Source organism: Scomber scombrus, chromosome 3 (genome assembly GCF_963691925.1).
Source record: "Scomber scombrus chromosome 3, fScoSco1.1, whole genome shotgun sequence".
In the NCBI taxonomy this organism is placed as follows: Eukaryota; Metazoa; Chordata; class Actinopteri; order Scombriformes; family Scombridae; genus Scomber; species Scomber scombrus.
In genome coordinates, this window is record NC_084972.1 from 33,905,213 (window position 1) to 33,918,292 (window position 13,080).

The following is a 13,080-nucleotide window of genomic DNA, read 5'->3' on the forward strand; positions in this document are numbered from 1 at the left end:
GAGAAGCCAGCAAATAATTTATGGCTAAAGGCCCAAACTTCCTGTGTCACGGGGATGTTTGACCGTTGTGTGACGTGTATGTAAATGTTGTCAAATGATTAAAATATTTAATCACTATTAATAAGATTAATTTGGTCTTGTGGATAGAACATCTGGCTTTGGAGCTGAATCTGACGTTCATAAGACTCTTTTCTTTCTCCATGTCTGCTTGTTATCCAAAACGTTACTGCTGCATCGCTTCCTTATTTCTAAACTACAGGCTCAAACCCAACCTGCACGCGTTAATCGCACGTTAAAAAAAATTAACGCAGTTATAATGAATTTGCGTTAACGCGTTATTAACTTTGACAGCCCTAGTAAATGTATGTAAATGTATGCCTCCTCGTTAGGAACACCTGTGCAATATTCTACATTTTTTAAGTTTATACATTGCCAATTTTTGTTGACATTGTCAAAAAAAGGTGATAATTCCACTGTATGTTTATTATTGAGGTCGTACTGAGTGGTGGTGGTGTACTGGGATGAATTATATTGACCGATGTTCCTAATATTTTGCCCCCCTCAAGTATGTTAATGGAATGGACAAAATATTAGGAACACCATTCAATATAATGCACCCTAATAAACCACGATCACCAACTATAGTGGGTGATGGACCTCAATAATAAACATCAAGTAGAATTATCACCTTGAGTGCTCGGTGGTAAGCACTGTTGCCTCACAGCAAGAAGGTCTTGGGTTCGATACCCAGCTGGGGCAGGGCCTTTCTGTGTGGAGTTCTCTGTGCTTGCATGGGTTTGTGATGATTAATTCTCCTGTCAGTGTCCATGACGGATCTGGAGTTGGTCCCTGGGTGCTGTACAATGGCTGCCACTGCTCCTAGTACTTAGGATGGGTTAAAATCAGAGACTGAATTTCACTGTACAACTGTATGTGTGACAAATAAAGTATCTTGATCTGAATTAGACTGCACAGGTGTACCTAATTAAGAGCCAAGTGAGTGTGTATAAGATATGTTTGCAGGCATGTAAAATCAATCTGACATCAGTTCGGAGTCGATGAAGAGCAACGAAGAGTCAGAGCAGGGTTTGTTTGACCAATCACTGACATTTTCTTTGTCTTAAAACATTATAAAAGAGGTACGTTTGTCTTTGTATAGTGAGACAGAGGGATGCTTTGCTTTGTGTCATTATCTACTTATTGTACAATAATAACTGTTTAATCCTCAACTCAGCAGTGTTTGGTGTATTATTTATTATTTGTGTCAAGTATTTTCAGACAATTTCCACCACACTGGTAAAGTACAAAAAATGAACTGCCAAAATGTTCTTTCCAGCCAAAATCATTCATATGCAGTTCATTTTTTTTGTCATCTTGTTAACCGACCTCCCTTTTTTCAAACCCACGTCTAGAAACTGTTCCTGTGTGAAATGTTCTTTTAATTAGCGGACAAGAACAGATTTATTCAGCTCTTGCTCCGTCACTTCTACAACGGATGAAGTCTGTAAATCATGAAAACAAATGGTGGACTGCACTGCCAAAAAGAAGCAGCTGAAAAATTAAAAGTTTTAGGGAGTTTTCACAGCTTTTTTGTTTAGTTCTTCAGTTGAACAAAACACAATGGACATAAGGGTTCAGATTTAAATATGCCAGTAAAAATAGCAGCTATGTAAAGTATGTGGTACATTGTAGGAATGTAGCTTTGCCTCCTGACAGCAGACAACCAGGATAAAGACTTTGTATGAGTTTAAGTGTGTATAGGGGCAAAGTCTGACCCACACTTGTTTTAAAAATGTGAAACTGAAATGTCAGAGACTTCAAATGTTACCAGCCAGTGTGGAAGGCAATCTTTAGCAATTTATCCACCAAAGACACATTTTTTTATGGCATTTGAGGTTTAGGGAGAGGTCATTTGAGACCCAGAATTCAAACACTTACAGATGGGTAATGTTTCATTCTGGACACTGGCAGTGTGAGTCTCTCTCTGCCCTTTTCAAGGATTATGTTCTTTCCTCTTGTTTATCTTCAGCTTCTGCATTTTTGGGCTTACTAGAGAGCAAACAGAGTCAAGCTGTTTATACATAAACATGACAAACTATTCATTGATCTTAATGTCTGCAACAGCACTTTGCTTACAGCAGCAGGGATGAGACGAATGTCATGACCTGGATTTAAGGCGGCATTATTCATCATTCTTGTGGGATTATGAGCTTGTTGGAAGGGGAAAAAAACAAAGAAGGGAAAATAAAACATGAACACCTTTGTGAAAAACAGCAACTGTAACAATTACCAGACTGTATGAGGAAGAAGTATGTGAAAGAATATGTGATTTGCATTATTTTTTGTTATCAACCTCAGCTGTACTGCAAATGTTTGAATAATCAGTGGAGAAGCCCTTGAATTGACCTACATTTCGTTTTCTGAATTACTAACTGCATGACGACCCTGTAACTGGTCTACACTGAGCTGATTTCTTAACTGACATGTCAAAGAGAAACCTGTTTTTTGTAATCGGTGTAAGGGATTAGGGAAACCTGGCTTCAAGCAGATGCTTATAACGGTATATATATTATAAAGGTATAACAGGGTTTTTAATCAGCTTTTTACAACTGTGCATACCAACAGACTGCAGACAGAGAAAACAAAGCACAGAGCAGCTGGATGAAGGGAGAGAGCGATGTGTCTTTGTATTTAAAACAAATTCTTTCCAAAGTCCAACAGAAACCAAAACAGTAGTCTGCAGAACTCTAAATAAATAACACTTTTCCTGCTTCTTGCTGCTTTTATCATGACTTTAACTATTTATTATATCCCTGAAGGACATGCTTTTGTGTGTATATATTTACTTAATTTTTTTTTTTTACTACAATCACCAACACCTGAATATGGTATTTTGTTCTCTTTCATGTATCTACATGGCTGGAATTACAATTAAAATTCAATGAATCCATGAATCCTTTAATCGTCCGTTTCTCACTGCACTGTCAGTGTGCTCCAACATACGCATGCAAAGAATAAATAAATAAATAAATATAATTATATAATTATAAAAAGCAGAATCTTCTATCACTAATTATTTAAAATCTAGTTACTAATCTGTTGCATGTATATTCAGACAGTAACCAGGTTACAGTGCATGAAGACACATTCCCCAGTTACCCCACTTGACCTGGTTTCGCTGAGTAACCTGGTTACCTGGTACATGTAAACACTGACTGCCTCTTTTTAACTGTGTCATTGTACACAGAGTAACACAGGGTGACAGTCTTGTCTCTAAATGACCTAAAAACATTAGCGTGACACAGAGCAGACTGACAGCGCCGTCAGCGGAGGAGAGTTTCAGGAGAGAGACTCTGTGCTGAACTCAGATTTTAAAACTGAACTAAAACCAGGACACAAACTTTTTTATTACTATGGCTGTGTGGAAATCTGATTCAGATGTTTTCACATCGCAAATGATGATCAACGGCAGCTGGATTGTACTCTAACTGGATGGAGGCATACATTTCTAAAAATGGTCGGGAGGTTATATTGAAGGAATAACCATTAGTAATAATGTTGAGTATTTATAAGAACAAATATACATACAGTACTGTGCAAATGTTTTAGGCAACAGAAGTGAGGATGCTTTCAAAAATACTGACATGAATAGTTTTTATTCATCAATTAACTTGAATTAAATCAGTATTAGTAGTGAGCAGCTTTGTCTTTAAAACAGCAGCAGTTCTCCTCGGTACACCTGCACACAGTTTTTCAGGTAATCTGCAGGTCAAATGTTTCATATTCAACTGTTTCAGTCTCTTGTGTCTCTCCTCCAGGTGTTAACAAGTTAAAAACAAAACTGTCCCTTAATTGTGGCAGAAAGAAGAAAAAAGCAGGTTTTAAGCTGAGGTGAAAATGTGGCCCGTTTGTCCTCCTGACGCCCTTCTGAAGCTGATACCACAAATTAGTTTTTAACAGCGTCTGAGAACTTTGCCGTGTCACTATCTTGTCTCTAATCTTTCAATTACTGTGTGTGTGTGGAGGGATTTTAGAGATAAAGAGCTGCTCGTGACGGTGTGTGCAAGAGCAACTCAGCAACCACATATGTGCGCAAACACACATATACCGACACTTACAGATGATTAACTGATGAGTATAAGCTGTATATATTGACTCCATGATGCATTAACATACAAGCATCCTGAGCGGCTACATATTTCCTGGAACAGTTCATACTGGAGTGAGACTCACACACTGCTTGTAATGTGGTACAGCAAATTTAGAGCTCCTCTGTCAAAGCTAATTCTCTTCTCTCTGCTAAGCTCTCCCCCCTCTATCACTCCCTCTCTCTCTCTCTTCATCTCTCACTCCCTCTATCAACACGTTAGTTATTCAAGCAGAGGGAATCTGGCATAAGTCATTTGTCAAACGGAGATAGAAGAAGAGAAAAAAAAATAGACGGGGAAAAAAAACTACAAAGTCTTTTTTTTCCTCCTCCATTTTTCATCCAATGACTAAATAGCACAGTGCTCAGAGATAAGGGAGTGACGACTGAGGATATCTTCACAGTTAAAGCATTTCTTTTCTAAATACATTCACGCAAAAAATGAACAATCATTTAATCAGGTGGTATTTCGTAAAAGTCAGTCAGTTTGTTTACATGAACAACATTCAGGCATAAGAAGCTGACAAGGTCAAAAAAGGCTTTAAAGAGACAGGAGCTAAAATGGTTTCAGACAGAGGCTGAACTGAGGGGCTGCATAAAGGACCAGTAGAAGGAGTTTTTAACTGGAAATCATGTAAAAAAAATTTCAGTAGAGCCCCAGAATATACATATAGAACTTGAAATGTCAAGAATATAAACACACACCTGTTGACAAGCTGAAACCTACAAAGACTAGACAGACCACACATAAAGACTGTTTCAATTAACTGGCACCAAATGTTTTAGTCTTTAACAGTCAGAAGGAGCATAAACCTTATGACAGAGTAATCCCACACTCCACTGCTGTCAACCCACTGGAGTTCTGGAGAAAGACGACCCTACAAATCCTGCAAGAACCATACGATTGCATGTTTTTGTACCAAAACAAACATGGATGACAACCAGTCGCTTGTACAAATACATAAATGGTTTAATATATGCTGCAGTTTGTGCTGGAAACTCTCAAACAGAAGAACAAGAAAGGAAAAAAGGTGAGTTTTTTTGGGTGAGATCATGAATCGCTGGTAATGTGGACTGTAACTAGTGATAAGGTGTAAGGTTTATAAAAGAGGCTAACTTCAGGTTCTGGTCTTTGATTTGATGTTGAAGAGACGTTTGTTCTCTTTACAGATCAATCAGCTTTTCCACCATTTCACTTGTCCACAAACTGCTCGTTATTTCACTCTCTTTTATTTATTTACAGTTTATTTACAGTTGAAGTGTGGTGAGTGGATAAAAATCACAGATATGAACTCTGTGAGAGATATAATATAACCTCTAGTTATATTAACAGTCTGAATGAAGTTCTCCATTTGACGGAGGACAGCAGAATCTAATTCATTCATTCAAATTTAACTGAAGGAAAAAAAGCAGAAACTTTTATAACGCCTCACCGTCATGGTTGGCGTTGCCCAGCGTCCACGGCTCGTCAGAGTCAAAGTGTGTGTCTCCTCCGATGCCGGCGCCAGGGAAGTACGCGTGGGCCAGGAAACCCCCCTCACCATCAAAAGGAGAGCTGTCACCATGGAAACCGGAGGCAAAGAAGATCATGATGTCAGCCTCCTTCCCCTCGCTTTTGATTTCCGAGTACGGCACCTCCTGAACGGCATAAGAGAGGAGCAGAGCGTAGTAAAGAAAAAAGAAAAAACTCCTACAAAATGAGAAAACTGTGAATTATATTAAGGTTCTTTTTAAATTGTGGAACAAAATCTTATATTTGACACCAACTGTTAGTCAGACAAAACAACTGAAGACAACAATGTGGCCTCTAAGAAATGATAAAAGCAACAATCATTGGCAGATTGATAATGAAAGTTATTGTTATTTGCTGCCCTGATAATGTGAAGCTGAAATGTATGTGACATGTAATCATCTCTGACCTGGAAGGAGAGCGGAGTGACGGTCTGCCACACATTGAAGGCTTGTCGGATCGCTCTCTGGGTGTCCTTCTCTCCCACTTTAGGGGTGAAGTTAGAAATGCTGCAAGAAAGAAACAACAGAGCTTTACTTACAAATATACACAGAATGTGAACGAGACTAAAGACTAAAAAACAGAAGTAAGCTGCTCTGGAAACTCTCTATTCTGATGCTGGAATTTGGGAAAGCCCCTCCTTCAAACTCTCTTATTTGATTTGTTAGACAACAATTTGTGTCACTTCTTACATACAAACAAGAGCAACGATATGAACGCCTTTCCAAGAATCACTGTTAGAATTGTATCATAACCGTATACACATATTTACACTATTGTTGTGTTTGTGAAATTTTGCCCTGCTGGTGGCACTAGATGAAAATACAGTTTATTTTAAAGACCAGGTCATACTGTCCACTTCCATGTGACAGTGAAGGAACATGCCAACGTAATATGTCGTCATCTGCCCACGTCTGAGAGGGTCTGCAGCCCAAAATTTGAGGACTGTGCGCCAACAACAAGGATGCCAACTGTAAAAGTACAAGAAAGACAGGAAGGACGATTGTTTCATGTAGTGTATGTATGTGCTGTATCCCGATACTCAATAAGCCGTCACATGCTACTTTTTCTTGTTCTATAACATCCAAGAACTCCTCAGCTGTATTCAGACTGAAAATGATAGAAGTTTCTGTGGTGGCGTGTTCTTGCTGTCAGTGAAATACGATCAAGCAACGGATTACTTTTAAAGGCTTCAGAATAAACATTACACAGCAGTTTGTGTTCATGCATCTGTGCATGCAGATCTCTGATTGTCATATGTCTAGAACATGCCTGATGTCTGCGTTTAAGACATGGACACAGAAACCAGGAACAGGACTTAAAAACTTTAAGTATTGATTGCCTGATTAATATTGGGACACTTTAGAAATATAATCTTAAATATTTCAGTTTTTGAAAGTAATTGTTTTAATTAGGAATTTGAGATTTTTGTATTTCTGTTATTTGATTTGTTTTTACACCTTTTAAATCTTCACGTCTCGGCATCATTGAAAATGAGAGTCTCCATTAAAATCATCTAGGAGAAAATCATTAAAAGTTGACGATGATGAGGAACATGGATGTTTGAACCAGGTTTCATGTAAATCCATCCAATAATTGTTGAGATATTTCAATATGAACCAAAATGATGGACTGACCGAAACTGCTGTCCATACCACACAAGTATGTTGGCAAGTCATGTGATCCATCGTTAATATAAATGTATTGATTACAGCTGCTTTGACCACTCAACACACTACAGGGAGTAAAGTTCAGGTTACTCCTTTCCTGGAAATGGAGTTAAACCAATTAACCAGTGAGCCACCAGGATCCCTCAAATTTACTAAATGCAGATTATAAAAGCAGATGCTTCAAACCATACTCAATGTTAAATTCAGATTTCTCCACTTATTTTATTTTCGGTGATCATTAATCTATCCCAACCTGCATTTTTAGTAATATTTTGTGAGATATATTCAGTATATTCCAATTCTTTAGGTTTGGTACTCAGAAAGTGTCGCAGCAGCGGCACAGTTAAACCTTTTCCCTCCGTCGGGTGATGCATGTGCAGCAATAAGAGACGAATGAGGCAGAAAGGTCATTATAGAGTAATTGCAGGAGAGGAGACGTGCCATCCATATCTATTCAGCTGTGAGAGAGGGTGAAGGTATATCATTACATGTTTTGTATGTCACTTCACTGTCACTAAACACTTTCATCTAGCATCTTTTAAAAGAAGAAAAAAAAGAGAAGCTTTTAAAACCTCTGGTATCACTTTCTGACCGTGCCAGAGAATACGAGAGAAACGAGGAGGAGGAGGAGGGAGAGGGGTGTGAGAGGACAGATGGAGTGATTGTCTGAGGCAGAGAGGTGGGGGGTAGAGGGAGTTGGAGGAGGTGGAAAAAGAAAAGCTCGGACAAGAGCAGCAGGGGGGGAAATGCTTTGTTCCCATGTAGAAAAATACATTATGAAAGTAAATCACAGGATTGTCGTGATACAACTTTTATACACGAGCGCACAGCAGCTTCCTGATGTGAATAAATAAATTCATCTGGCTAAGAAGTGGAAATGTGTAGTGCACTTTCTGTAGTTTCACGCTGGGAGCGGATATGTACAGGTGAGCTGTGATGGGAGTGAATATAAAACACGACTGGAATAACAAAAAAAAGGAAGATACAGAGAGTCTGAATGAGATGTTTAGAGGAAAATTGTCCTTAAAAGGAGATATACAACTCAATTTAAACAATCATATTGTTCTTTTTGCCTTTTGTGTTTTCTCTTTTGTTGACTGCTAAACATGAAATATGAAGAGGCTGTTGTAGAGTCACAGGGAATTACTTTACAGGTTGTATTGTGTTGGAAAGAGTCGGTGCTGTCTCAGCTAATCTCAGAGTGCCACACTCTCTTAAAGTAAAGCACAACTGAATTTAAGCCTTTTGCTGACAGGCTGTGCTCCGAATTGCAATGTAAACAACTCCTCGTGAGATACATAAAGCAGGTTTTGAACTGAGAGGAGAAAAATCAATTCAAGCATGTTTTCACTACAATTTTATTGTGTTTTTGTATCAAATAACCATTTTGGGAAACCAAGAGGGTAGGAGGAATTTAAAACAGGAACTCTCTGATAAGCCACCCTTTGTAAATGGTTTATAAGCATTAATAAATGGCTTTATTAAAAGATTAATAAATAATTTACTAATATGTGTAAGTAATTTATAAGCCATTTATAAGGATAACTTTTGGGTCTTACAGATGAAATAAAGAGCTAAAAACACGACTCAACTTGATTGCAGTTACGCTTTTTTGGCTCTTGGTTGGAAACAGGAAACAAAGTCCACTGTTAGGTTAATGCTACATGCACCACTCCTCCTCTGAATGAGGAAATATGTCCACATTCACGTTAGCTGAACTGCATCGCTGCTCCACCTCACTGTTACTACAGCAACTAGATGGTAGCTGTCACTCAAACCAAGCAATAGAGCCAGACCAATTTATCAATCAGCTGACATAATTGGCTGATATGGGTCTATCACAGATATATTGGTATCATAAGTTACATAGGCAGCATTTCATTTTATTCTTCATTCAAGTTTGATATATGCATAAATGTCTTTTTTTCTCTGTGTGTTTTATTTATAGCTATTTATAATTATTGGATTCTCAGTGAAGCTTAGTGTTTCAGTATTATGATGTCATTTATACAATAAAGTTTATGTTTAAATTCTAAAATACCAAGCCTCCATTATATCATTATTAAGAGGTGTTTGATAATCACATTTGAGGGATCATTACAAAAATGTGTTTATGTACTGTATATAATCTGTACATACAAGATAATCAGCCAATAAATCATTATTAGATTGTTTTTTAACTCCCTAAAATCAGCATCTGCCCCAAAAATCCAGTACTGGTGGGACTCTACTGACATCTTATTGTGACGTTTTTCTTTAGCAGACACTCTCTGCATTAAAATTCCTTTTATAAAGTTTATTTAAAAATCCAACTTTCCAATCTTAAGCCCAATGATTAGTGTGTATGTAAGTGTGTGTGTGCCACGCAGACAGCTAGGTAGCAGTTTGTCTGATTTAAGTAAATGGTGTGGAACGTTATGGCGCTGAAGCCGGCCAAATGACCTGTGGCCAAAACACACAGATGGCACCACGCACGCACGCACGCGTCTAGCACTTGAGTGGGATATGCAAAGACAGCAGTTTTAATACATTTAAATAATAAAATGTTTTCAGAGAATTAAAAGGAATATTTTGGTGAGGTGAGAATGAGTGACAATCAAAGTGGTGATGAACCTACAAACATTCAATTAAACAAGAAAAAAATCAGCAGATTTAATTGATAATGAAAATCATCGTTCGATGAAACCCGAATCCAAACTAAAACTGTCAATCTCATGGTGGCGCTAGATGTAAAATCAGACTATCACCATCGTACAGAGTGTTAATTCATTCAAACATTCTGGATATCTGTGCACAATGTAATGACAATACATCGAAAAGTTGCTCAAATATTTCACTGAAAAACAAAAAAAAACTAAACGTCATTGTGGTGTGAGAGGAAATGTTAGGATTCATCCTCTGGGGAATTCAATAGAAATGTATATAATATCGCAGTTTTTATTTATTTATTTATTAACCTTTATTTTCCCTCGAAAGACCAACGCCAAACAATATCATGTGGGTAAAGAAAAGAAAACAATGAATGAATACAAGTAAACAGATAAGATTAAATTGAAATTACAAATATTTGCAATCAATTAAAACTAGATGTGAAATAAGGCCTATTTTATGATGATGAGATGAGATATTCCAGTGCTCTATAAAGCTGTTCTGCTATCAAGGCAAAAAAAAAAATCTGATACTTCGACTTTATCACAACGACATCACTTCATGAACACACACATCATCCACAGAGGACCTTCAGTCAGAAAGAGCAGCTCCAGATGCAGATGTTCTCTTTCTGTTTCTGCCTCTGATCCTCTTTCAAGTCAGTTTCAATCAAATGTGCTTTGTTGGCAGGAAAGTTACGAACAATGCTGCCAAAGCAGCAACATAAAAGTTCAGTATCTCTCTCTGTCTTTCTGTTTCGTCTTTTTCCTCTTCCCTTTGTCTTTTGCTCTCTCTCTTTCTGTGTTTTTTTTATTTTTTATCCACCTCCCTGCCCTGAGGCATCAATGGAAATTTTCATTTACAGATACAGTTGCATAATCCTGCAGCTCCAGCATGTAGCAGTGGGAGATAATTTACAGTTGCCAGCAGCCCTAAAAATTCCTCTACATGCATCTTTTTGCATCGCCTTCAGTCATCATGTTACTTCAGCTGCTCCGACGCTGCAATGCAGAGCTGAGAGCAAAATCATCCTGACTGAGCTCATCTGTATCCTGAAGAGCATTGGGCATCACATATTACTCGTTAAAATAATATTTACATTACTTATTACTCCACAGCTACATGTTTAATCCTCTGTGTTTAACACGTGTAGAAGGACACAAGGAGACATTACGGTTTAACAAGCAGCCAGACGACATTTTTTTCAGTATTTTCTACAACAACTAGATTAAAGGTCGAGTGTGTAAGATTTAGTGGCATCTACTCCTCTTCTTCTCCTTCCAAGCATGGAGGAGGACCTTTGTTGGCTGTGAAACTTGTGAAAAATATGAAAGGTCATCTCTAGAGACACTTTTTAGTTTGTCTATTCCGGGCTACTGTAGAAACATGGAAGCATGAAGATTAATTTTGGTTTTCACGTATATTTTCTTTATATGATGAGACAGTTTCTCATTTGTGATTTCACAAATACTGCTCGTAGGTAAACTCAGGTTTAAGATATGACTCAGATCCTTCTGTTTATTCTTCCATTTTTCCTCATTAAAGGATTTTAGGGGCAGGTTTTCCTCTTTTGAATTGAGAGTCAAAGGATAGACGATGATGCACTGCTATACAGATTGTAAAGAGAGAAAGAGAGAGAAAAAAAAATTTGACTGGAGGGGGACTTTAATGGATTTATGTTGTTTTCCGCACTAGATTTAACATTAACAATTGACAAACTGCACTATTTTAAACTGCACTACTGGGCAGTAGTATACTGTTTCACTTCTAAAATGTGTGCAATATTAATAACAAACTCAAGTATATTATCATTACACCAATATTACTCTCAACATACTGTTTCCTATTGTTCATATTGCTTGTATTTACTTCTTTATTGTTCTTTATTTTTTTATTGATGCTCTTTCTATTTTTGCTCTCCACTTTGCTGCTGTAACACTGCAAATTTCCAGGTATAATTAAGGATTATCTTATCTATCTTATCTTACTATAATACAAATGGTGGAATTTTAAAAATGAACTTAAAGAGGTTTAAAAGTGAGTTGTCTGATACTGATTATCAGCAGAGCGCTTAGTTAAGCTTCAGCATCTAAAACACACTTGACTTAAAGCATGAGAATCTATACAAACTATTTTCTCGAGGCTCCAAATAATGTGTTTTGTACTTAACATTTGACTGAGAGCGAGACTATCAAACTGTACTAATGTGAATAATGTAATCTAGGCAGCATTATGTCTTCTCAAAAACATTAGCCAGTGCGAATTAGTTACATATTGGGTGTGATTCATAGGAGACAGAGCTGGCTCTAGAGACGGTTCGGCGCATCAGAAGAAGCAGAATTAAGTTAAAAACGATTGCAGTAATGCAGCTTAAACAGCAGACAACAGAGTATCGACTGCAGGAATGTGACAGCTGATCGCAGGTGAAACATGAGGAGGAGGGCCGAGGAGACTCAAATACAGTAAGGGGTAACGAGATAGCACTGTGATCTCACACAATGGGTTTTATGTAACGCTGCGGAGTGGGAAGCTGTAATGCAGAAGAGATGGGATGCCTTCAGTGTCTCGTGGGAGCGGCGTAATTTACATCAGACCTACAAAGCTCTGAGTAGGACGGTGTGGAAGAAAAGGAGGAGAGAAGAGATCCAAGGAGGAGAGAAATATTTATCAAGAGTAGCAAAAAACAAGTTGTTAAAAACCTGCATAACACAGAAAAAATGTGTAATAGTCAGGACTGTTTAAAATAAGACAAAAATAGAAGAGAGGGAAGGAGGAAAATGAGGGAGGGAGAAAATAAGAAAGGTGGGTAGAATGACTCAGAGTGAGAAACTCTTTAATGTCAATTAAATTGGACATATTTTCATATTTTGTCACATTTTGTAAATGCTATATATTATATTATGCCATTTGTTTTACTGGTTTTATGTCCCATGGATTGTTACCTGATTCAAAGTTGTCTTTCACTCTGGTGCCTGTTATTAAGGTCAAAGCAGGCAAGGTGGGCAGCATGGACAACTATCGACCTATTGCTTTAGCCAGTGTACTGTCTAAAGTCCTGGAGAGCATTTTATTAGACAGATTGTCTGCTTTTATATGCACCTCTG

The 13,080-nt window shown here is 37.7% G+C and overlaps 1 protein-coding gene across 1 annotated transcript in view; it reads right to left on the reverse strand.

The window, feature by feature from the left end:
* Positions 1–13,080, reverse strand: part of mmp24 (matrix metallopeptidase 24) — a 51,430-nt gene that overhangs the window by 26,219 nt on the left and 12,131 nt on the right. Inside the window, exons 3-4 of the mRNA XM_062416348.1 lie at positions 6,067–6,166; positions 5,581–5,785 (exon numbers count right to left, since the gene is read on the reverse strand). Coding sequence (XP_062272332.1) covers positions 5,581–5,785; positions 6,067–6,166 — 305 coding nt within the window. The remainder of the gene's footprint in view (positions 1–5,580; positions 5,786–6,066; positions 6,167–13,080) is intronic.